The 26,940-nt window shown below is 44.4% G+C and overlaps 1 protein-coding gene across 1 annotated transcript in view; it reads right to left on the bottom strand.

The window, feature by feature from the left end:
- Positions 1-2,122: 2,122 nt before the first annotated feature.
- The window catches only part of LOC140399535 (uncharacterized), a 54,348-nt gene continuing 29,530 nt past the window's right edge, over positions 2,123-26,940 (bottom strand). Inside the window, exons 3-10 of the mRNA XM_072489075.1 lie at positions 21,515-21,550; positions 20,730-21,020; positions 15,979-16,269; positions 12,446-12,547; positions 10,917-10,944; positions 10,684-10,736; positions 6,072-6,109; positions 2,123-2,850 (exon numbers count right to left, since the gene is read on the bottom strand). Of these exons, the coding sequence (XP_072345176.1) occupies positions 2,827-2,850; positions 6,072-6,109; positions 10,684-10,736; positions 10,917-10,944; positions 12,446-12,547; positions 15,979-16,269; positions 20,730-21,020; positions 21,515-21,550 (863 nt within the window). The 3' untranslated portion in view covers positions 2,123-2,826. The remainder of the gene's footprint in view (positions 2,851-6,071; positions 6,110-10,683; positions 10,737-10,916; positions 10,945-12,445; positions 12,548-15,978; positions 16,270-20,729; positions 21,021-21,514; positions 21,551-26,940) is intronic.

Genomic DNA, 26,940 nt, shown 5'->3' with positions numbered 1-26,940 from the left:
GCCAGCCTGTGGTAGTGCCAGTGGAGGCTAAAGATCTCTTTCAGTTTAGGACTTGTGCCTGAACACCTTCTTCTTGCTGCACAACGTGGGAGCTGTTAACAAGTAATCCATTTGATTATGATTAGGCAACTATGAGGCCAGAGATCTGAATTCACTCTCACCTGTTGAATTCTTCCTGAGGTTACAGAACAGAGAGAGGGGCTGTTTTACAACCCATTCAAGACGTTCCTCTTCAGAACTTCAGTGTCACTCGGTGAGGGCTGGTTTTCCATCTGGTGGCCCTGACATAGAATTGCACAGACTTGAGGGGAATCTTGTCTGTCAAGCCCAAGTCACTGAAAGTCAAGGCAACGTCCCAGGCGAAGCATTGTAACCTGGGCGTTCAAAGTGAAGCCAAATACTAGAACATGCAAACCAATCGATGGTACACAACACCTCGCATTCTGAGGTCACCAACTGCAAAAGCCGCTATGTCAGCAGCCAAGATTATCATATCTCGTCCTGTTTAATTCCCATTATTTACATCCTTCCGCTTCCCCACTGTGTGACTTTCTTGTGGAAGTGTAGGGTGGAAGGGGTGTGATGGGAGTAATTGGATCAGCGGACTGTTGCTCTATTATTACCAGTATATATTTATCTCTGCTAATGTTATGAATGAACTGTTTCTTTATGTTTCTTTCTGAGAAACCTGGTGCCTGTAAGTCATTGTTGCATTCTTGAATCAAATAACTCAGGAAAACATACAGATTATTGGTGAATTCACGTACTTTGGGGCTCTGGAGCCTGTGGGGTTGTAAACTACCGCGCACTAGCCGACGGTGTCACATCGAAGGACCTTAGATCGTCCTTAGCACGTTGAAAACAATGCCTTGTCTTTCTGACACACGGTATGTCAATTTTCAAAGTGCAATTTCCGACATATTGTACAGTGATAATTTGCATTTCATCAATTTAACTGGTGAATAATTTTGGCTCGGACTCACTGTATTGTTCCCCTGACCTTCGTCCAAATAATGTTCTCTTCTGCCTTCACATGGGAGTGCAGAAAAGTTTCAATGCTGGAAGGATGACACATTGAAGCGTGTAATGTCCCTCAACATTTCCTATCATTCCTGAGTAGGATCCACAATATGAGTGTTGCCGATTCAGTACCACTTATATACAAGTATGGAATAAACCCAGACGTGAGCCAACTAAATGCATTTATTGAGTACAAATCATTGAATGGAAGAAACGGTGCCCTCATGTATATGATTTCCACCATGGGCAGAATGCAATTTGAATGAAAACCAACATTGTTTGAACCATGAACTGCTCACTATTTGAGCAGTTATTTAATTATTTATTTGAATTGTAGAAGTATGCATCAATACTGTATGAAACTTCCCAAAAATTCGCTGAACTCTATATCAATGGACAGTTCTCTGAAGTGGACAATTTATGATGTGCAGGTGACGTAGATTGGCCATGATATATTGCCCCACATCGTCCAAAGAAATGCAGATTAGGTGGACTGACGACGCTGAATTGACCCTAAGTGTCCAAAAGTGTTCAGGTTAGGTAGACTGACCCCGCTAAAGTGCCCCTTAGTGTCCAAAGATGTGCTGGTTCGGTGGAGTGGTCATCAGAAATTGTCACTTAGCATCCAAAGATGTGCAGGTTAGCTGGAGTTACCAGTCTAAATTGACCCTTTGTGTCCAAAGGTGTGCAGGTTAGGACGATTGGCCATGCTAAATGTTCTCTTCGTGTTCAAAGATCCTCTGATTAAACTGATTGGCCGCGCCGAATTAACCCTTAGTGTGCAACGGTGTGCGGTTTACGTGGGGTTACGTGGATAGCTTGGTGGAATGGGCCTAGGTGTGGTGCCATTTTAGCTTGTCGGTGCAGTTTCGATAGGCCGGATTTCCCCCTTCCCATCTGCAACTTAGTGGTTCTATGCTTTATGTTTAAAGAACACAGGTTTCCAGCAAACCAAAACTCAGTGCGGCAAATGGGCCATGGAACTCCATAATTAGTTTATACAGTGAGCATGACGAACGGTTTTCCTTTGTAGAAGGAATCCTAAGTAGGAAAAAAACACACATTTCACATTTAGTCAAACCATTTATCAGAGAACACGGGATACACATGCTCGCACAGGGAACAGGAGTAATCTTGAACGTTCTTTGGAAAGGTCTGTCTAGGATGGCTCACTGGAAGTTGCAATGCTGCTGCCGGTATAGTTTATTTAGCTTTGGGCACCTCTACTCAGATTCTGCTCATTTTTATCAATTACATTCCACGGATCTAAGGCATTCCATACAAGAACCTACGTATATGACGTGCCAGGTTTTGGGCACATCAGTATGAATTCTGTCGCTACACGCATATGCTCCCATATGCAAAGCATGCGTTGTAAGCAATAAGGGATATCAACAAAAACTACAATATAGGTGAACAATAGGCGTTCATCTTTAAAATTCTTAATCTTTACCAGCGAGCTTTTAAGCATAATTAGATATTGGACAGAAACGAAAATCTGATCATTGGAGTTGCACACCTGTGCTAAAACCATGCTTCATTCGGTGCTCAAATTGGGAAATCAGCTTTTGGAAAATGTGTAAGGGTAATCTAAACACTTCCGTCAGCTTCACAATTCTGCAATAAGGGAGTTCATGCTATCTGACACCATTTCGGTTACAGATTTCGAAGTTGCATATGTCAAGCAGACGGTAATCAGAACGTTCTTTTCCTCCATTTGCAGATCAGAATGAAAGCCAGTCTCCACTAATGCGGATTCAGCACGTCCACCAACAAATTTGCACACCTGAACTCCTACTGGTCGTTCTACACGATTTCAGAATATATAGTCTACAATGAGTAACATGGAAAAAGGAAAAGATTAGTGTATGAACGTATCCATCCATCCATCGATCTACCTAACTATCTATATATCTATTTTTAAAAATTAAATTACAGCGCAGTACAGGCCCTTCGGCCCTCGATGTTGCGCCGACCTGTGAAACCACTCTAAGGCCCATCTACACTATTCCTTTTTCGTCCATATGTCTATCGAATGACCATTTCAATGCCCTTAGTGTTGGCGAGTCCACTACTGTTGCAGGCAGGGCATTCCACGCCCTTACTATTCTCTGAGTAAAGAACCTACCTCTGACATCTGTCACATATCTATCTCCCCTCAATTTAAAGCTATGGCCCTCGTGCAAGACATCACCATCCGAGGAAAACGGCTCTCACTGTCCACCCTATCCAATCGTCTGATCATCTTGTATGCCTCAATTAAGTCACCTCTTAACCTTCTTCTCTCTAACGAAAGCAGCTTGAAGTCCCTCAGCATTTCCTCGTAAGATCTTCCCTCCATACTAGGCAACATTCTGGTAAATCACCTCTGTACCCTTTCCAATGCTGCCACATCCTTCCTATAATGCGTCAACCAGAATTGCACGCAATACTCCAAATGCGGCCGCACCAGATTTTTGTACAGCTGCAACATGCCATCATGGCTCCGAAATTCAATCCCTCTACCAATAAAAGCTAACACACCGTACGCCTTCTTAACAACCCTCTCAACCTGGGTTTCAACTTTCAGGGATCTATGTACATGGACACCGAGATCTCTCTACTCATCCACACTGCCAAGAATGTTACCATTATCCCAGTACTCTGTCTTCCTGTTATTCCTTCCAAACGCATTAACTCACACTTTTCCGCATTAAACTCCATTTGACACCTCTCAGCCCAGCGCTGCAACTTATCTCTGTCCCTCTGTAACTTGTAACATCCTTCCGCACTGTCCATAACTCCACGACTTTAGTGTCATCTGCAGCTTTACTCACCCATCCTTCTACGCCCTCCTCCAGGTCATTTATAAAAATGACAAACAGCAGTGGCCCCAAAACAGATCCTTGTAGTACATCACTAGTAACTGGACTCCAGTCTGAACATTTCCCATCAACCACCAGCAACTGTCTTCTTCCAGCTAGCCAATTTCTGATCCAAACTGCTAAATCACACTAAATCCCATGCCTCCGTGTTTTCTGCAGTAGCCCACAATGGGGAACCTTTTCAAAAGCTTTACTGAAATCCACATACACCACATCAACTTCTTTACCCTCATCCACCTGTTTGATCACCTTCTCAAAGAACTCAATAAGGTTTGTGAGGCACGACCTACCCTTCACAAAACTATCTCTAATCAAATTATTCCTTTACAGATGGTTTGGCATCCTATCTCTTATAAACCTTCCAAGACTTTGCCCACAACAGAAGTACGGCTCACTGGTCTAGTGTTACCGGGGTTGTCTCAACACCCCTTCTTGAACAAGGGGACAACATTTGCTATCCTCCAGTCTTCTGGCACTATTCCTTTGGACAAATATGTCTTAAAGATCAAAGCCAAAGGCTCAGCAATCTCCTCCCTAGCTTCCCAGAGAATCCTAGGATAAATCCGATCCGGCCCAGGGGACTTATCTATTTTCACACTTTCCAGAATTGCTAACACCTACTCCTTATGAACCTCAAGCCCTTCTAATCTAGTAGCCTGAATCTCAGTATTCCCCTCGGCAACATTGTCTTTTTCCTGTGTGAATACTGACGAAAAATATTCATTTAGCACGTCTCCCATCTCCTCGGACTCCGCGTACAACTTCCCACGACGGTCCTTGACTGGCCCTACTCTTACTCTACTCATTCTTTTATTCCTGACAAATCTATATAAAGCTTTAGGGTTATCCTTGATCCTACCTGCCAAAGACTTCTCATGTCCCCTCCTGGCTCTTCTCAGCTCTCTCTTTAAGTCCTTCCTATCTAACTTGTAACTCTCGAGCGCCCTAACTGAACCTTCATGTCTCATCTTTACATAAGCCTCCTTCTTCCTCTTGACAAGTGTTTCGACTGCTTTAATAAACCACGGTTCCCTCGCTCGACCACTTCGTTCCTGCAGATACATACTTATCAAGGGCACGCAGTAGCTGTTCCTTAAACAAGCTCCACATTTCCATTGTGTCCATCCCCTGCAGTTTTCCTCTCCATCCGATGCATCCTAAGTCTTGCCTCATCGCATCATAATTGCCTTACCCCAAATATAACTCTTGCCCTACGGTATATACCTAACCCTTTCCATCACTAAAGTAAACGTAATCGAATTCAATGGCAGCCATTAGCTGCTGTGCCCTCTGAAGGTAGCCAAATGTATTTCCAATGAAAACCTTCCCAGATCTAAAAATATCACTACTCACCATTCCCTGGCAATTACATAAAATCGAATTGTGGTCACTATCACCAAAGTGCTCACCGACCTCCAAATCTAACACCTGTCCTGGTTCATTACCCAGTACCAAATCCAATCTGGCCTCGCCTCTCGTTGGTCTATCTACATACTGTTTCAGGAAACCCTCCTGCACACATTGGACAAAAACGGACCCATCTAAAGTACTCGAACTATATCGCTTCCAGTCAATATTTTGAAAGTTAAAGTCCCCCATAACAACTACTCTGTTGCTTTCGCTTATCCGGAATCATCATTGCAATCCTTTCCTCTACATCTCTGGAACTTTTCGGAGGCCTATAGAAAACCCTTAACAGGGTGACCTCTCCTTTCCTGTATCTAACCTCAGCACATACTACCTCAGTGGACGAGTCTTTATCAACCGTCCTTTCTGCCACCGTAATACTGTCCTTGACATACAATGCCACCTCTCCCCCTCTTTTACCACCTTCCCTGAGCTTACTGAAATATCTAAACCCCGGCACCTGCAACAACCATTCCTGTCCCTGCTCTATCCATGTCTCCGAAATGGCGACAACATCGAAGTCCCAGGTACCAACCAATGCCGCAAGCTCTATCTATCTATCTATCTATCTATCTATCTATCTATCTATCTATCTATCTATCTATCTATCTATCTATCTATCTATCTATCTATCTACCTATCTATGTATTTACCTATCTATTAATCTATCAATACATCTATTCATCTCCCTCTCTCTCTCTCTCTATCTATCAACCTGTCTATCTAACTTTTTATCTATCTATCTATCTATCTATATCTCTCTTGGAAAATTATACGTACCATTACATTTATTTGCGGAGGCTCATTTACATCTTCATCTGAAATAAAACACATGAATGGCCCATCAATAAATGCCTGTTCCAATATCGATATAGTGGATGGCAATCGAGACGAGGTAGGGACGCAGTGGTATTGTCACGGAAGTGGCAAGTTGGCAAAGCTCGTGGAGTGACCTGGGGACCCAGGTTTGACCCCCCCCCCTCCCAAAAGTAGATGGTGACAGTTGAATTCAATAAAAAAAAGTCATGCCCATAATGTGGTGGATTCGTAAAGGACCTCTGAAACGCCATTCAATTCAAGGGCAATTAGAGAATGGGCAATAACTACTGGCACAGCCAGCTACACACACATCCTGTGACCAGAAAGTCAATGTACATTGCAGCTATCGTCCAGAAGGGGAAAAAAACATTTCGGGAAGCAATTTGCCAAATTTTAAAATCACGTTGTAAAAATGCAAATATGTTTGAGTCATTTTGCCGGATTCTGAGAAATAAACTGTTTCGGGTTCTTTCATTTCCAACACCGTTCCACGTTTTCAGGTGCAACAGAGGCATAGAATACAAAGATGCCTATCCAATGTGCGTTTGACCGGCATCTATTGAATCCATAGAGAGACCACCCCGCCCCACCCAGCCCCTCCATGGTTATTCAGGCTAAAACAATGGCATATTTGTGCCTTTAACATTCAGACCTGTTTTTGATATTCGGGGACTAGAACGATACATGAGTGAAAAAACAGTAACATACTTACCAAACATAAGCAGGAGGAGACCATTTCGCCCATCGAGCCTGCCCTGCCATTCATTACGGTCTTGGTGGACCATCAGGCTCAGTATCCTGATCCCACCTTCTCGGCATATCTCTTGAGCCCTTCAGCCCCAAGATCTTTATCTTACTCATTTTTGAATGTACACGACGTTTTGGCCACAACTAATTTCGGCGGTAGTGCATTCCACAGGTTCACCACTCTCCTCACCTCAGTCCTCAACGGTTTACTCCTTATCCAGAATCTATGAGCTCCTAGTTCTGGACTCCCCCACCATCAGGGACATGTTTTCGGAATCTGCCCTGTCTCATCCTGTTAGAATTTTATCAGTGTGCTGCAGATCACCTTTCACTCTTCCAAACTCCAATAAATGTAATGGTAACTAAATTAGTTTCACCTCATATGTCCCAGTATCGCAGGAATCAGCCTGGTAAACCGACGCTGCACTCCCTCCATAGTAAGAACATCCTGCCTCAGAAAAGGAAACATATACTGCACACAATACTACAGATGTGGCCTCGCCACATGCCATGCATAATTGTAGTAAAACATCCCTAGCCTATACTGAAGTCTTCTCGCTATGACGGCCAAAATATCATTGGTCTTCTCTCCTGCCTGCTGCACCTGCGTGCTCACCTTTAGCGACTGATGCACTGGCACATCAGGTCTCGCTGAGTTCCCACCTCTCCCAACTTGAATCCTTTCAGATTACAGACTGCTTTACTATTTTTTGCTAACGAAGCGGATAATCTCACATTCTGACTGGAAGCACAAATTATCAAGTCTGCCTCCTGTGATATGGCAAACCCTGCTTCTATCCCATGGTGTGTTCAAAGGAACCGATTATCCGATCGGGTTTGTGGTTGGAAATCAAATCAAAGTCCAGCCATTTAGCATTCCAGTTCCTGAAAATTTCTCCTTAGTGATGGGGAAGATACTGAGAGACAGGCTACATGAACATTTGGAAGAAAATTGACGGTTTGTGACAGACAACATGGTTTTCTACGAGGAAGGTCATGCCTCACCAAGTTGATTGAGTTTTTTGAAAAGACAACAAAGAAGATCGATGAAGAAGTGCTGTGGATGTTGCTTATAAGGACTTCTGTAGGGCGTTTATCAAGGTCCCACATGGCAGACGGGGATTAAAACTAATATCACATGCGATTCCGGGTGGACTGGCTCACTGAATACAGAAATGACTTGGTTATTGAAGACATGATGTGGAGATGCCGGCGTTGGACTGGGATGAGCACAGTAAGAAGTCTTACAACACCAGGTTAAAGTCCAACAGGTTTGTTTCGATGTCAAGATCTTTCGGAGCGCTGCTCCTTCCTCAGGTGAAGGGGCAGCGCTCCGAAAGCTAGTGACATCGAAACAAACCTGTTGGACTTTAACCTGGTGTGCTGTAAGACTTCTTACTTGGTTATTGAAGACAGAGAGTAGCAGCGGAAGGGTGTTTTGTTTTGAAAATGGAGATCTAGCTACTGGTTTTCCATAGGGATCAGTGCGGGAGCTCTGTTGTTTGTATACCATATAAATTCTGGAGGAAAATATGGGTGGTCTGATCAGTAAGTTTGTGGATGACATGATGATTGGCGGAGTTGTTGATCGTACTGAGGAGTGTCAGTGGATACAACAGGATATAGATAGATTGGAGACTTGGACACAGAAATGGCAGATGAAGTGTAATCCGGACAAATGCGAGGTGATGCAGTTTGGAGGATCAAATCTAGGTGTGCATTATACTGTAAATGGTAGAACCCTTAGGAACATTAACATCCAGAGGGATCTGGGCGTGCAGGTCCACAGTTCCCTAAATGTTGTAACACAGGTGCCCAATGTGATTCAGAGTAGATATGACATGCTTTACTTCATCAGCTAGCGCATTGAGTACAGGAGTTGAGAAATCATGTTGCAGCTATATAAAACCTTGGTTAGGCCGCATTTTGAGTGGAGTGTGCAATTCTGATCGCCACACCACCAGAAGGACGTGGAGGCTTTAGAGAGGGGGAAGAAGATACTTACGGGGATGTTGCCAGATATGGAGGACATTAGCTATGAGGAGAGGTTAAATAAACTCGTTTTATTCTCACTAGGACCTCGGAGGTTGAGCGGCGACCTGATAGAGGTCTACGCAATTATGAGGGGCATCTACAGAGTGGATAGTCAGAGGTTTTTTCCTTGGGTAGAGGGGACAATTACTGGGGGAGCATAGGTTTAAGGTTCGAGGGGCAACGTTTAGAGGAGATGTACGAGGCAAGTGTTTTACACAGAGGGTAATCGGTGCCTGGAACTCGCTGCCAGAGGAGGTGGAGGAAGCAGGGACGATAGTGACGTTTAAGGGACATTTTGACAAACACGTGAATACGACGTGAATAGAGGGAGACGGACCCCGAAAATGCAGAAGGTTTTAGTTTAGCCGGGCACCATGGTCGGCACAGACTTGGAGTGCCGAAGGGCCTGTTCCTGTGCTGTAAATTTCTTTCTTCTTTGTTCTAAATCCTATGATGAGCGAACGCTATTAATGTTAGAACCTGTATAGAACCTTAGTTAGGCCACACTTGGAGTATAGTGTTCAATTCTGGTCGCCACACTACCAGAAGGATGTGGAGGCTTTAGAGAGGGTGCAGAAGAGATTTACCAGAATGTTGCCTGGTATGGAGGGCATTAGCTATGGGGAGCGGTTGAATAAACTCGGCTTATTCTCACTGGAACGAAGGAGGTTTAGGGGGACCTGATAGAGGTATACAAAATTATGTGGGGCATCGACAGAGTGGATAGTCAGAGGCTTTTCCCCAGGGTAGAGGGGGCAATAACTAGGGGGCATAGGTTTAAGGTGAGAGGGGCAAGGTTTAGAGTAGATGTACGAGGCAAGTTTTTTACGAAGAGGGTGGTGGGTGCCTGGAACTCGCTACCGGAGGAGGTGGTGGAATCAGGGACGATAGTGACATTTAAGGGGCATCTTCACAAATACATGAATAGGATGGGAATAGAGGGATACGGACCCAGGAAGTGTAGAAGATTGTAGTTTAGTAGGGCAGCATGGTCGGCACGGGCTTGGAGGGCCGAAGGGCCTGTTCCTGTGCTGTACATTTATTTGTTCTTTGTTCTTTGTTAGCTCAACTCACCGTCCTGCTCTCACATCCACATGTCCGTGATGGGCCTGCCGCAATGTTCCAGTGAACCCCAGCGCAACTGGAGGAACAGCACCTCACCTTCCAATTAGGTAATTTACAGCCTTCCGGAATTAATAATGAATTCAAGAACATTAGACTGTGAACTCTCTCCTCCACCGTCACCCACTTTTATTTCAACCAATTTATTTTCATTTGTTCCATTGATCTGTTCCCCATCCCGCGACCCCACTTGAGCGATTTGTTCCTCGTTGCCCTCAACACAGTGCTGACCTTTGTTCCTCCATTCACACATTCTAATCTCTTTTTGTTCCACTATCAGCATCCTTGTTTGCCATAATCACCACATTAATATTCATTTCGTCTTTCTGTGCAAGACATCTTAGACAATCTCCCCCTACTCCTGGCCCTCCCTCCAGCTCCACCGCTTCACCCCCCCCCCCCCCCCCCCACACACACACACATACACACACGCGCAGAACAGTATAAATCTGACCTATTTCCATTTCCCTCCAGCTTTGTAAAGGCGTCATGCAGACGGGAACATTTAACTTCCTTCGCTCTCCACAGATGCAATCAGAGATTCTGAGTTTGCCCAGTATTTTATGTCTTTGTGCCTTTAAAACATTTTTCGTCACAGGAATTCCCCAAAAACGTCTAAAATAAATTATTGATCATGAAAACTAGCGGCTAGCATCGATTCTGCACTCACACGTGCCATCATCTTCTTGATACCTTCGAGTTCCATCTCCTTTGGCTGGAGCACTATAAAATATGGAAAACGGCAATATGTTATTTTGAATGAAGGCCAAATTAAATTTACTTTTTAAAATTCATCAAGTTTCGGAACGATTCATCTGGATAACGCAGGTAATTATTGTGCAACTCGATACATTGAATACATGTGCCATTATCAACATTCAATGCAGCAGATTATAGTCTCACCTCTCATTGAGTTGACTTTCTGTTCGCCCTGTTGTGAAAACAGATGGTGAAACATGTCAAAAAGGTCGTCGGTTTTCCTCGAAATTGTCCTCCCCATGCCTGAAGACGCAAGCTTCATACTGGACATATGTTGTGTGTGAAACTCAGCCTAGCAAGCTAAGTAACAGTGAAACTGCGCATGTTTAAGTGAAGGAAGGACCTGCCGAGTCTAGTTGGGATTCAATTTGGCCCAATATCATGTGGCGGCCTCCTTTGAATTTTGGGCAGCCATTTGACAGCTCGCAGAGCTTTGTTTTCCTATGTTTGAAACGGAAAAGAACTTGGCCTGTTTAATAAAAGGTGGCAAATTCGACAATACAAACTTAGAAAAAATAAAATACCTCTCGATCGTTTCAATTTGTATGTATAAATCAATGGACCCGGTTGGATTCTGACCTTGGGTTCCTGTCTTTCTGGAGTTTGCACTTTTTCTCTGCTCCGCCGCGAGCTCCGAATACCACACACAGTCTCGGTGTATTGGCATTGCTGAATACAGTTAGTGTCAAAACATGTGGAAAGGTCCTGACAATATTGACCATTAACATCCTAAGAAGTACCGATGAGGTTGATTGACCATGTTAACTTGTCCCTTAGTGCCCGAGCATGTGCAGGTGCGGTGTATTGGTCATGATAAATTCTCCTTAGTGTCCAAATGTGTGCAGGTTAGGTGCATTGGCCATGCAAATCTACCGCATAGTGTTCAAATGTTAGATTGGTCTACGGGGATGGGGAGGGTAGTGGGATTGGGCGGCATGCTAATTTCGATGGGACGAAAGGCCTCCTTCAACAATGTATGCACTTTCAGGATCTCAGGAATTCTCCCATTTTATAAATACGTTTATCTCAAGGCTGATGGACATATCTATATTGTTTGCTTAGCTCGTATTTTGACTTTCCTTCAGAACGAACAGTTACTTTTGCGTGCCTCCTCACATATTGAACTATTTTGTCAATCGAAATTAACCTTCGGAAATTTTGCCACTGGGAAATACAACACTGAATTTCTGCGAAGGATGACCATAGGCACATGGAACAGGGATGCGCGTGCAGAACATTTAAGGAATCCGCCTCCATTGGCATCTATCAGGTTAGATGATGTGACCATGCAAAACTTGCCCCCTGGTGTCCAGTGATATGGTTAGATGGATTTGCAAAGCTATATTGTCCCTTTGTATCCAAAGCTATGCAGGTTAGGTGGATTCTCCACAATAAAAAAAAGTCCTTTAGTGTCGAAAGATGTGCCGGTTAGGTGGGTTATATTTTTTTAAATGTTGCTCATTGTCCAAAGATGTGCTGATTAGGTGGATTGATCATGCTAGTTTGCTTCTTGCTGTTCAACGATGTGCAGGTTAAATGTGTCCCCTTAGTTTCCAAAGGTCTGTTGGTGAGGTTGCTTGACCATGCTAAATTCGCGCCTTAGTGTCCAGAGCTATCCTGACTATAGCGATTCTATGGTTCAATATATAGAACTGTTTTGCAAATGTCCTCACGACGCTTGATGATGACGCCAGCAATGAGCGCCGCAATCAGCAAAACGATGATGAAGGCAGCACACACTGGGCCAATGGCCAACGACATGTTCTTCTGTTCAACTAATAAGTGATAAAATGGGAAATCAGTGTAAGAATTTTTCGGGGGCAGGGGGAGGGAATGTCAACACTTCTGGCAGAGACCATTATGATAATGCATGCATCTTTCGATACCTCCGCCACGATAGAGTTTTTCGGTTCATGTCTCATTATGTAAAAAGCGATTGCAAGATGTCACCCTTGATAGGCAATTTGTTCTCCTGATTTCAATGGCAGCCGTTAACTGCTGTGCCCTCTGAAGGTGGCCAAATGTATTTCCAATAAAAGCCTTCCCAGAGCTACAAATATCACTACTCACCATTCCCTGCCAATTACATAAACTCGTTTCTCAGTCAATTTTTGCAGTGTTATTAGCAAATGTTTATCCTTCGCCATCAACTGATGAATTTTATTTCTAATTCAGTTCAATCAAATAATGGCAGGTTGATACAGATGCCTGAGGCATCTTCCCACCAAACATACCTTCGCCTGGTTTGGCTGCCTAACCTTAAATCCAATGGCTTGTGATAAACAAACATACACCACAGACTGATGTTCGATACAACTGTTTACAGCACATTTGTTGAAAAACCATACGAACTATTGGTACATCCTGCAAAATATCAACCAGAAACTCATTACCTACTTAGAAACGTAGAAATGGTATGCGGCCATATATATATTGTCTCAATTGAACGGATTCGGAACACTGTGTGTGAAGGACGATCACTGTAAGCACGTCCTAGCTCAGTTCTGTTGTGGTCAGCGATAAAAAAAACAAGGGGCCAATCTAATACCAACTCAAGCCGCCCCCCCCCTCCCCCACATACACACAAACATTTCTGCCAACTACATAGCCGCGTTTCTAATCCATCATACTTGATATCCTTTGCAACGGGCTTGTTCATTTTGCAAACAGGGCTTTGCATTGACCGCATATGGAGTCCCAGTTCAGGATTCTCTTAAATTTAACAAAGAACAAGAATAAAGAACAAGGAAAATAACAGCACACGAACAGGCCCTTTGGCCCTTCGACCATGCTGCCCGTCTGAACTAAATGTCCCTCCCGTTCCGGGGACTATATCCCTCTATTCCCATCCTATACATGTATTTGTCGAGATGGCCTTTACTGTCACTATCGTTCCTGCTTCGACTACGTCCTCGGGCAGCGGGTTCCTGGCTTCCACCACTCTCAATGTAAAAAGTTTCCCTCGCACATCTCCTTAAACGTTGCCCCTCACACCTAATCCTATGCACCCTAGTAATTGACTCTTCCACCCTGGGAAGAAAATCTTCCGACTAATCACTCTGCCCATGCCCCTCAAAGTCTTGTCGACTTCTATCAGATCGCCCCTCAACCTCCGTCATTCCAGTGAGAACGAAACAGATGTGTCCAACCTCTCCTCATACCTAATGCACGACATAACATGGATTTATATCGCAGTTAGGATGGCAAATATAATGCCAACATTCATGTAGAGAGGGCTGGAATACAACAGCAGAAATGTACGGCTGAAGCTCTGTCCGGGTGTGCCCATACCCTATTTGGAATATTATGAGCAGTTATGGGCTCGGAACCTGAAGAAGGATGTGTTGTCCTTGGTGAAGGTACAGAGGAGCTTCACAAGAAGGCGGAATGAAGGTTTTGTCATACGAAGAACGGCTGAGGATTTTGAGGCTTTACTCCACTGAATTTGGAAGGTTGTGGGGGTATCTCATTGAGACTTACAGCTTACTGAGAGGCCTGGATAGAGTGGACGTGTAGAGGATGTTTCCACTATTCAGAGCGACTACAACCCGAGGGCAAGCATCAGAATGACGGAACTATCCGTTAAACCATAACTGTGGAGGATCTACCAGTTTAATTTGGATAAATGTGAAGTTATTCACTTTGGTCGGAAAACAAAAAGGCAGATTACGACCTGAACGGTTGTTAGATTGGTCTACGGGGATGGGAGAGGGGAGTATGCTGCGGGAATTGGGTGTCCTTGTGCACCAGTCGCTGAAAAGCATGCTGGTGCAGCAGACGTCAAATAATCCAAATTGCATGTTGGCTTGAAATGACAGGTTTCGAGCACGGGAACAGGGATGTGTTGCTGCAATTATACAGGGCCTTGGTGACGTCACAACTAGAATATTTTGTGCATTTTTGTTCCCCTGCTCTGCAGAAGGATGTTCTTGCTCTCGAGGGAGTGCAGCGAAGCTTTGCCAGACTGATTCCTGGGTTGGCGGGACTAATGTTTGAGGAGAGAATGACCAGGTTGGAATTGTTCTCGCTGGAGTTCAGAAGAATGAGGGGTGATCTTACAGAGACTTATAAAATTCAAACAGGACTAGATAGGGTAGATGCTGATGGAAGTTGCCCATGTTGGGTGTTTCCAGAACCAGGGTCACAGTCTTAGGATTGAGAGAAGATCATTTAGGACAGAATTGAGGAGACATTGCTAAACACAAACAGCAGTGAGCCTGTGGAATTCATTACTACAGGGAGTAGTTGAGGATAATACATTTAAACTATTCCATACGCGGCTAGATATGGCACTTGAGGCGAATGGCTTCAAAGGCTCTGGGGAGAAAGCAGGATCAGACTATTGAGTTTGATGATCAGCATGATCGTGACGAATGGCGGAGCAGGCTCGAACGCCGAATGGCTTCCTCCTGCTCATATCGTTCATGTCTCTGTGAATTTATTCAGCTAGCGCGTGGTGAAACTTTACAACTCATTGTCACAGAACGCTGTGGAGGTCAACTCACCGAGTGGCTTTGAGAAAGCGATAGCTAGGTTACTTGATTATTAAGATGTGGAGATGCCGGCGTTGGACTGGGGTGAGCACAGTACGAAGTCTTACAACACCAGGTTAAAGTCCAACAGGTTTGTTTCAAACACTGGCTTTCAGAGCGCAGCTTCTTCACCAGGTGAATGAAGTGGTGACTTCCACGGACTCATATATAGACAAAGTCAATGGTGCAAGATGCTATATTGAATGCGAGTTTTGGCAGGTAATTATGTCTTTACAGGTTCAGACGTTGCGAGAGGGATAATCACAGCTTAAAGAGTTGTGAATTGTCTCAAGCCAGGACTGTTGGTAGGATTTCGCAAGCCCAGCCCAGATGGTGGGGTGTGAATGTAATGCGACATGAATCCAAGGTCCCGGTTGAGGCCGCACTCATGTGTGCGGAACTTGGCTATAAGTTTCTGCTCGGCGATTCTGCGTTGTCGCGCGTCCTGAAGAACGCTTTCCCGAAGATCAGTGGCTTTCAAAGTATCGTCTTGCATCTTTGACTTTGTCTATATATATGTTTCTACAATCAGCCTCTTCTTACAATAAGTATCTCATATATGTCCAAATTAATGGGAACATTCTGTTAACTTCTATTATCTTCTGTTAACAGAATGCCGACAACGAATAAAATATTGAGATACAAAAAGATACCGCTTGGTTGTTGATCCTTACCTTTCTCGGTAACCTCCACAGATTTGCTGAACGGGGACAGCTTCCAATGTCCCAAAACAAATGTTTGGTAACGACAACTATAATTTCCTAAAGAATCCAGATCCGTGACATTTATAGCAAATGTCAGCTTTTTCTGACCATCGCTCACTTCGAGAGTTTGTACATGTTGTTCGCTGGGAATTCTGTGCAAGTAAAATATTCCGCCGGCAAACCGAATGTCACCTTCGCAGGAAATAAGGACAGTGTCACTGTTTGATCGGCGTTTGCTGATGGTTGGCGGCGAAACTTTGTCTGTAACAAAGCAGAGACAAGATGTTGAGATGCACAACAAATAGCGTTTGATTTTAGTCAAAACGATGATGCGCTGAATTTCGGAACATCAAATCAAAATGTGATTAAGAGGGTCTATAAAGCAATCCAGGCTATGCAGCTCCCAACGGATCCGGTATGTTTACAGTGTTTGTTCCCAAGAATCACACGTCAATGCAATGCGAGGGTTAAGAACGGGCATATCACGTATGAACAGAGAGCGTATTTACATTTCACACCCAGAAATCCCAAGTTAATTAAGTTGTTTTACGGGGCAATTAGCGACACTGCTTAAGACTGATGAAAGCGTTACTATCTCCCATACGGCAATAAGGTCACTAAGACCCGAAAGAAGCGAGAAACACATTTTAGAGTTAAATAGAAGTTACACTTAAATAAAAGAACGGATTCTCTTCACAAGGAGCAGCAGGAAGAAACACCAGCCCTGCAGTGACACTCCCTAAAACCGTTCCTGGACAATGTTTGAGGCTTGTTGAACTCACTCCCGCCTACCAGACGCACACTGTAGTCCCATTCTTAATGCCCCGGATGTTATCTCATTCTTTGTTCGTGCCGACCGCGCACGCGAAAATTTGGCAGACACCCCAAGATTAGTGTTTTCCCTGAAAGAATCGAATGGAGAGATGAATCAAACAAAATAATTTCATGCCCAACCTTCCCCTTTGGTGGAAAACTGGCCGAAGAGTCCATTAATATCTCATGATAGACGAGAACCCAGGCTGGAGAAGATTTCCAACTCAACATTAGAACATAGAACATATAACATAGAGCACACAGTGCAGAAGGAGGCCATTCGGCGCATCGAGTCTGCACCGACCCATTTAAGCCCTCTTCCGCCCTATCCCTGTGACCCAATAACCCCTCCTAACCTTTATGATCATTAAGGGCAATCTATCATTGCCAATCCACTTAACCTGCACATCTTTGGACTGTGGTAGGAAACCAGAGCACCCGGAGGAAACCCACGCAGACATGGGAAGAACGTGCAGACTCAGCGCAGACAGTGAGCCAGAGGGGAATCGAACCTGGGGCCCTGGCGCTGTGAAGCCACAGTGCTATCCACTTGTGCTACCGTGCATCCATTTGTAAGTTTTATGGACAGTTGATGAGATTCGTATCCTCCTGCATCAAATCTTCGCCGCGGACCTGACAATAAACTAGACTGCCATGAACCACTTTTTTACTTTTCCTTATGTCAATCCTTAAATACATTTTTCCGATTCATTTTTATATCGTAGTCTTGTTGTCTATAGATCGCCGTTTTCGCCCCTGTATCTGATCGGTCCAGTAAATATTTGCTGTTCCCCAAATTGGTCCCAGGTTCTAACGTGCCCCAAATGGGCAGGCACCTGGTAGATGAAACTCAATGCAGTGAAATGTGAGGTCATGCATTTTGATAGAAGAAACTTGGGGAGGCAATCTCGGTTCAATGGCTGAGCATTGAGGAGACTCCAGGAGCACGTGGACCATGGAGGTCACGTGCATAATTCTCTGAAGGTGGCCAGGCAAGTTGAAACAGTTGTTAAGAAGAGGATCCCTAGTATACAAAGCGAGTCATTGAGATACACGCCAGGAGGTGCGACACCCCGACAAATCTTTGGTCAGACCACATTTGGGACTCTGTTTAGGGCACCTTATTTCAGGAAGGATGTTAAAGCCCTGGAGAGAGTTCAGATGAGGGTTCCTAGAATGATAGCAGGAATGATGAATTTTAGATACAAGGAAAGAGTAGAGAAATCGGAATTGTTCTCCTTGGATCCGAGTTGATTAAGAGGTGACCTAACTGATGTGTTCAATATTCTGAACATTTTGTCAGAGTGAAGAGGGATATTTTGTTTCCAGTAGATGGTATGTCAGCGACGAGGGGATCACAATTTCAAGATGGTCATCAAGAGGGCTCGGAGTGAAATGAGCAGAAATGTTTTTACTCAGGGAATTGTTGGGTTTGGAATGCGCTGCCTGGAAGAGTGGTGGATGTGGATTCCATCGGAGGTATCAAAAGAGAGCTGGATACATATTGAAAAGGATTAATTCAGAGTGCCGCAGAAATAGGGATGGAGAATGGGACAAGTTGGGTAGTTCCATCGGGAGCCGGTGCAGACACGATGCGGCCAATCGCCGCCTTCTGTGCAGCAAACAACAAAACACACGAATTGACGATGAATTCTACAGTCTATATTTCATTTTGATGTTCACCTTTGCTTCCTTAGTTAACCACGGAGGATGCACACTTTGCGAATCGTCATTGCTCATTGGGATACATCTTACGGAAAGTTAATAAGTTCCCTGTAAACGTCAGACACAACACCTGTATTCTCCTAACTTTTGTGATCGACATGTTGTCAAATAATAAAAACAATGGAATGGAACGTGCCTGCTGGTAAGCACCCTATTGCGTACCACTGGAGTTCAGAAACAATAAGGCAAAGAAGGTGGCCACGTCGCCACAGTCCCGATGACCATCGGCTGTTACCTCTTTGAATGTGAGTGTTGAATGGTGGTGATTTCACCTGAGGATGATCACAGCTCAGGCAAGTTTGAGAAGCCAAGGCCTTCATAGATAACCTATTGGAAATCTTTTGGAAACCTTTGGACCTTCACAAATAACCGTTTTGAAACCTCTTGGAAAGAATATGGTCAATGAAAAAATGTGTGTACTGGTGGAGGTAGTTGTAACACGATTTTGCCATTGTGACAAATCCATGTGCCCAATATAATATTTGTCGTCGAATCAATGAAGGTATTTATTGAAGGAATCCCTTCAACATCCCACTCTACTTCATGCAAATATACTGAGGCAGAATTAGCGGCAGCGATGGTAACAAGTAAATCAATCATAATGATATTGATAACTGTACATTTTAGAATTTACGAAAGTAGCATTTGGGTTTGCTGGAATCATGGACCCCAAGTTGTGCCATGTCTTTGATAAGGTGTGGCCGAGACAAATATATTTGGGTTGACGTTGTAATCTGTTGTGCTGCAACAGTTGCATTATTTTGGATCACCGACCCCTGAACTATCCTATTCCCTCATCTCGTTCGCCTTTGAACTGACTCAGAACGGTAAAACAGGACAAGGCTTTCGGAAGAGGTATGATATGATATAATGATAACGAACTGTTAGACAATTGGGGTCGCCATGGCGGCACACTAGTTGGCACAGTGGGTCAGCGCTGCCTCTTAGCTCATGGGATCCGTGTTCAATTACAGACTTTGGGTCACTGACTGTGTGGTGTTTGCACTTTCTCCCGTGTCTGCGTAGGTTTCATTCGGATGCTCCGAACTCCTCCCCTCAACTACCCGAACAGTCAACTAGAAAATCAGATCGGAACCGGAGAACATTGGGCTGTATTCCCCACCGGCAAGATGCTTCGTTTTGCCTGCAGCACCGGGGTTTCCCCGACGGCGTGGGTTTGCCCTTCAATGGGAAACCCTATTGACCAACCGGCGTAACGGATTACCCGACGCAGAGTGATCTCTCCCATCCGCTGCCAATCGCTTGTCAGTCGATTTTGAGATCACCCTTTTTGTATCCACTCCAGCAATTTTAAAGTTCGTTTTGTTTTCAACCGTGCCTCTAATTCACCACAACATAGTTTAAGTTAAATTTTTCAGACAGGGAAATGTGGAAAACCTTTCCAGCAGAGGTATAACTGGTGTAAACTTATACATTTGGCAACGATCTAAAAACGTGTTGTCAAGGTTTTTATGGTCTCAGAGAATCATAGATTTTACAGTGCTGAAGGACGCCATTCGGTCCAGAGAGTCTGCACCGACCCTTGTAAAGAGCACACTACCTAACCTCACAACTCCGCCTTGTCCACTGAATCCTGGAACCCCACCTAACCTTTGTGGACACTAAGGGCAATTTAGCATGGTCAATGCACCTAACCTGCACATCTTTGGACTGTGGGAGGAAACCGGAGCACCCGGAGGAAACCCATTCTTCAATTTAATCCGTCGGAGCCTATTCTGCGTTCAACGGGACACATTACTTCAAACACTCCGCTGCGAATTTCATTGCCAGCAGGAGGTGCGCACCTTAGCAGTTAGCCGAGAGTGCTGAACGGGACAGATCCTGGCAATCTGCTGACACTGCTTCTCGCTGCTTGTCATGCAATGCAGAACAATTAGGCAGATGGAGTATTGTTCCCCCGAGAAATAATACTGATTATTCAATTTTAAAAACGAGCATTTGATGAGGAATCTGAACGTTTACTTCCTTGTTGGCCGACAAGAGACCGACATTAGCCTGGAAAAATATAACAAAAATATTTGAAGTGGCTAGCTTGGCAGACCAATGTCCAAAGGCCAAAGTGAATCCCATTGATATTCGCTTTGGGGGAAACCGATCTGATACTTTCAGAGCAATCGGCAGTTGATGTAATGACACAGGCGGACTCAGATTTGGTATCTTACCTCCAATGTGTATCTGAACGGGATCGCTCTCATCTGAATGTATCCATCCGTTCTTCTTCCAAGTCTGACATCGGCAAATATACTTTCCTGCCCTGCCTACAGAGAAGGAATGATCTAAATATGTCTTGCATTGTATTTTCTTAAAGTCCTTATGATCAACATCTTGCCCATTGTGAAAATATTCGATCCGTGTGGCAGGACAGTCGCACCGGCAACTCAAAGTTATTTTCTCTCCGGTAATAAACTTCCGAAAAGCTGGATCCACAGTCACGACTGGTTTCCGTAAACGATCTGGAATAAAAACAAAACGCATTTAAAACAATGTATGTGCAGAAACTAATGTCTGCAGATCGCATTAACCGACTTCCACAATCACAGTAGCGAGATGCGATTCCTCAATGAAATAACATAGAAGTCGATATTTAGCAGGTTCGGTGTTTAATGTTCCAATAAATCTAGTGCCCCGAAATAAACGTGCATTTTAAAATCAATTGTACCCACATGCGGAATGGTTCTTTGAAGATTCAGAGAACAGAGTGTGCCAGTGTAACTGCTGTAATGTTAAACCTCACAGCCCCCACACGGTGACTGGTGGGAATTGTGCCGAATACAATTGACAAACTTTTGAGAAGCCGTGATTGTCATTCCAAAAATTAAAGGTGATTGGTTGGGAGAAGTAGAAACATAAGAGAACAAAGGTGCAGAGTAAAGTCCGCATCAGACATTCTGTGTAAACCAGATCCACATGATTGAAAATCAATTCCTTTTATGCTCGTGTTACTCACCTGCTTCGACATCCCCGACCAGCTCGCCGACTTCAACTGTAAAAAGCAGAGTTACACAATTACGGGAAAAATAATGAAATTGAATAAAACGTTCCTGAACATATTCCAATTCGAACAAGTCTCTGATACCGGAGAATAAAATATACAGTTATTAACAGATAGGCAACATGGGTGTGATGAATGGATATATAATACAGAGTTATGGATAGAGAGACAATATAGAATGCGGAATACAGGGTTAACGGTAGGGTTCTTGGGAATGTGGAGGCGCAGAGAGGTCTTGGGATCTATGTTCATAGATCTTTGAAAGTTTCCACTCAAGTAGATAGAGCTGTGAAGAAGGCCTATGGTGGGCTGGCGTTCATTAGCAGAGTGATTGAATTTAAGAGCCGCGAGGTGATGATGCAGCTGTACAAATCCTTGGTAAGGCCACATTTGGAGTACTGTGTGCAGTTCTGTTCGCCTCATTTTAGAAAGGATGTGGAATCTTTGGAAACGGTGTAAATGAGATTTGCCATGATGTTGCCTGGAATGGAGAGTAGGTCTTACGAGAAAAGGTTGAGGGTGCTCGGCCTTTTCTCATTAGAACGGAAGAGGATGAGGGGCGACTTGATAGAAGTTTATGAACTGATCAGGGGAATAGATAGAGTAGACTGTCAGAGACTTTTCCCCCGGGTAGAACAAACCATTACAAGGGACATAAATTTAAGGTGAATGGTGGAAGATAGAGGGGGGATGTCAGAGGTAGGTTCTTTACCCAGAGAGTAGTGGCGGCATGGAATGCACTGCCTGTGGAAGTAGTTGAGTCGGAAACATTAGGGACCTTCAAGCGGCTATTGGGTAGGTACATGGATTACGGTAGAGTGATGGGGTGTAGATTAATTTGTTCTTAATCTAGGACAAAAGTTCGGCGCAACATAGTCGGCATAAGGGCCTATTCTGTACTGTATTTTTCTATGTTCTATGTTCCGTAGAGTTATGGATAGAGAAACAATATAATGTTATGGATAGTGAGACAATGTAAAGTAATGGATAGAGAGATAATATGAAGTTATGAATAGAGAGACAATACAAAGTTCTCGACGGAGAGACAATATGAAGGTATGGATAGAGAAACAATATAAAGTTATGGATAGAGATACACAATTTAATGTTATGGATAGAGAGACAATATAGAGTCATGGATAGAGAAACAATATAAAGTTATGGATAGAGAGACAATATAAAGTTATGGATAGAGAGACAATATGAAGTGAAGGATAGAGAGACAATATAATGTTCTGGACAGAGAGACAATATGAAGTTATGGATAGAGTGGCAATATAAAGTTATGGATAGAGAGACACAATATAATGCTATGGATAGAGAGACAATATAGAGTTATGGATAGAGAGACAATATGAAGTTATGGATAGCGAGACAGTATAAAGTTATGGATCGAGAGACAATATACATTTATGGATAGAGAGACAATATAGAATGCTGGCTAGGGAGGTGCGGTGAGGGAGGGCAGAGGTTATTGGAGTGAGGTGTCCTGTGGGGGGAGGTCCAGGGTACTGGAATCAGGTGTGGTGGCGTGTGGTGTGGGGAGAGGCAAAGGGTGCTGTAGTGAGGGATATGTGTCGGAGGCGGGGTCTTGGATTGAGGTGCGGAGGCGTGACGGGGAAGCAGAACGTGTATGGGTGAGGTGGGGGAGTCACAGCGAATTGCAATGAGCTAGGGTGTGATGGTGAAGCGGAGGGTAAATGGGTGACGCGGGGTGAGTTGGACGGCAAAGGGTGTTGGAGTAAGGTGGGGTGCGAAAGAGAGCGTTGGAGTAAGGTAGGGTGAGAAAGAGTGCGTTGGAGTATGGTGGATGTGCTGAGGGGAGGCAGAGGGTATTGGAGTCAGGTAGTGTGAGAAAGAGGGCTTTGAGTAAGGTGGGTGTGCTGAGGGGAGACAGAGGGTGTTGGAATGAGTTGAAGTATGAGGAGGCAGAGGGTGTAGAGAGGAAGCAGAGTGTAGTGTGCGAAGGCACGGTGTGTGGTGAAGTGAGTGATGGTGGCAGGGGGTGTTGGGGTGAGGCGGGGTGGAACGGAGAGGGACATGGCATTCTGGCAAGGGCGATGCCATTCAGAAATAACGTTTTAAAAGTAAAATTTCTGTCTGGAGAACGGGTGGCATAATGGTTTGAAAGTTGTGCACCTCGTGATCCACAGATTTTCAAGTTGAGCAGGAAAAGGTGGATGAGACATAACGCGAGTGAAACAGGTTGCGAGGATAGATAGGGCCCGGTGGCAACTGTGTTGCTATTCTCTCTCCTTGCCTCACAACAGGGTGGGTCAGGGTCCATTGAAAGAGGTGTGTGGAGGTTCTAACTGAGAGAAACGGAGAAAGTCCACAATGACCCCCAATCCACCTCCCTCCCCTCTCTCATGCTATGGAACGTGTTACTGCAACATGTGGCAAGCCTTGGCTGACCGAATATCCTTCATCCAATCATCGTTCATATCGACGGAGCCTCTGGTGAGGTCCCCAAGATAATGCATTCTCCTTATTTTCCTTATCTCTATTGGCGACAGTAGCATAGCACTCAGTATTGAGGGATTACTCTGTTGAACAGTTCATTAACCACTTGAATTCGCCACAGACGCGTAGATGTTCGGAGTGGTCGTCAGGTAAAACACAAGGAAACACGACTAATCGAATACCAATTTGGTGCATGAACATATTGTACAGCAAGCTTCTGGGTGGGTGGATCTGACACTCCCTTCAAATGTTTCTCTGAATAATATTTACTCGTCCCATCCCTGATGAGATCTGCCTCTAAGGGGCTGTTTAGCACAGGTCTAAATCAATGGCTTCGAAAGCAGACCAAGGTATGCCAGCAGCACGGTTCAATTCCCGTACCAGCCTCCCCGAACAGGCGCCGGTATGTGGCGACTCGGTCTTTTCACAGTAACTTCATTTGAACCCTACTTGTGACAATAAGTCATTTTAATTTCATTTCAATCAGCGCTCATTGTACCATGGGACAGATATTCTTCCGTTTGCTCCTTGCTCATGAACGAGCAACAGCTCCGTATATGATTACGAGCGAAATAAGACGATTTCGGATTGTAACACGTTTAGATAACACATCCCGCACAGTGCTGCGTACTCAGGTTCCATTCCAAACATGGACTGTTTGGGTCAAGTTTGCACGGTCTCCCCGTGTCTGCGTGGGTTTTATTCTGATGCTCCGGGTTCCACCCACTTCCAAAGATGTGGGGCATAGGTTGATTGGCCAATGCGGATGGCAAAAAGATCTGCACGGTTGCTGGACTGGCCATGTTAAATTTGTCGCTCAGTGTCCATAGATTTGCATGTTAAGTGAGTTGGCCGTGATAACTTCTTCTTTCATGTCTAAAGATGTGGCGATTAGGTGGATTGGCCATGCTAAATTACACCTTGGTGTTCAAAATGTTATGTGGTGTTACGGATAAATGGTGTGGTCCTCGGGAGGATGCTATGTCGGAGGGTCGTGCAGACATGATGAGCCAATCATTCTGGTGCACTTCCTTCTGCACTGTAGGAACCCTGTGATTTCTATAATATTCCCAGCCAGTTCAGTATTTCGGAATTGAAACTAGAATTGAAAATTCACTCAGCAGTGGAAGCCAATTCTGTCGGCCGACGAATAGTCCTAATTATTTCAGCCAATTGCTTCATCCATAAATGGAACGCACGAGAGGAAGGCTGAGATCAATAACGCTTTGATCTCACCCTCTCTTTTTTCCGAAAAACAGACAATCTCAGAACCCATTTCTGTCCTGTTTCTCATCCCTGGAGTTGCCTTGACCCTAGTCCAACAGATTAATTTGCCAGACAGAACATGTTGTTTTCTCATATATGTTCCTGATGCCCCGGAACAGTGCATTTGATCCTCCAATGCTGCGCCGATCACGATGCCTATCTAAACTAAAACCTGCTGCAATTCAGAGGTACCTTGCCATCTATTCCCATCCTTTTTGTTTATTTTTCAAGATGCCTATTAAACGTTCACCACCTCCTCGGGCACCGCGTTCCAGGCACTCACCACACTCTGAAAAAAACCTTGATCACACATCTACTCTAAACTTTCCTATTCACACCTTAAACGTCTGCTGCCTCGTTCTTGACTTTTCCACCCTAAGAAAAAGCACATGACTATCCACTCTGTCCATGCCACTTGCAATTTTGTAGATTTCTATCAGGTTGCCCCTCAACCTCTGTCGTTCCAGTGAAAACAACCCGAGTTGACCCTACCTCTCCTCACAGCTGACACGCTCCAGACCATACAACATCCTGGTATATCTCCTCTGTATCCTCTCCTGCTGATAAGGATAGGAAGGGGTGTTGGATACCAACCATTCCTCAAGAAGAGCCATGGAACAGCAGGAAGGATTAGGATTGATAGCTACATCCCTGATATTGGATATCAAAAAATTCAAGATGCTCTGAGTGCCTTTGTTGTGATTTTATTGCTTAATTAAGCATGCATCTTATCTGTTAATTGTGCTCATATAATGTGCATGATGTACCCTTATATCGATAGTCACGATTGGACATAGATAACCAGTAAGGAATTACTTGTGTGTGCTAATTTCTTGTCATGGAATATGAAAGCGGTTCAGAGGCTGGTGTGGAAGAAATGGATTTGAATTCATGGGACATTGGCAACAGTACTGGAGATGAGAGGACCTGTTCTGTTGGGACGGTCTTCATCTGAATCATGCTGGGACCAGAGTCCTGGCGAACCGTATAACTAGGGCTGTAGATAGGGTTTAAACTTAATAGTGGGGGAAGGGGGGTTCAATTTCATGGAGAATTGGAAAAGCAAAGTTATATGTGGGGGTAGAAGGGCTGGTTAATTATGCGGACTTTCAACTAGTTAAATGAACCGAGGCTCAGGAGAGTTTTGTTAAGTTTCCCGAACACGTAATAGACCAGAGATTATAGAAAGTGGCAGAAAGCTAACCTCAGGAAGAGCAAAAAAGGTGACAAGTGTGAGAAGGGAGGTGGTCAATGCAGGATTGAGGGCGTTGTGCGTAAATGCGTGCAGCATACGGAACAAGGAAAATGAGCTTGTCACGCGCATTGACATTGGCCGGTACGATGCTGTGGGCATCACAGAGACGGGGTTGCAAGGGGATCAAGGCTGGGATCTAAAGGATATGGATCCTATCGAAAGGACAGGTGGATGGGCAAATGGTTGAATTGTTCGTAAGGAATGAAGATAAATCGACAGCAAGAAGCGATGTAGGATAAGAATGCATAGAAACTCTGCGGGATTGAGGAATTACAAAGGTAAAAAGGTCCTGATGGGAATTATGTACAGTTTAACTAGCAGTGATCAGAATGTGGGACAGAAAGTAAATCAGGAGATCGAAAAGGCAATATGATATGAATCACGGGGTACTTCAATA

This window comes from Scyliorhinus torazame, chromosome 23 (genome assembly GCF_047496885.1).
Source record: "Scyliorhinus torazame isolate Kashiwa2021f chromosome 23, sScyTor2.1, whole genome shotgun sequence".
Taxonomy (NCBI): Eukaryota; Metazoa; Chordata; class Chondrichthyes; order Carcharhiniformes; family Scyliorhinidae; genus Scyliorhinus; species Scyliorhinus torazame.
This window is presented reverse-complemented; position numbering and strand designations above follow the sequence as displayed.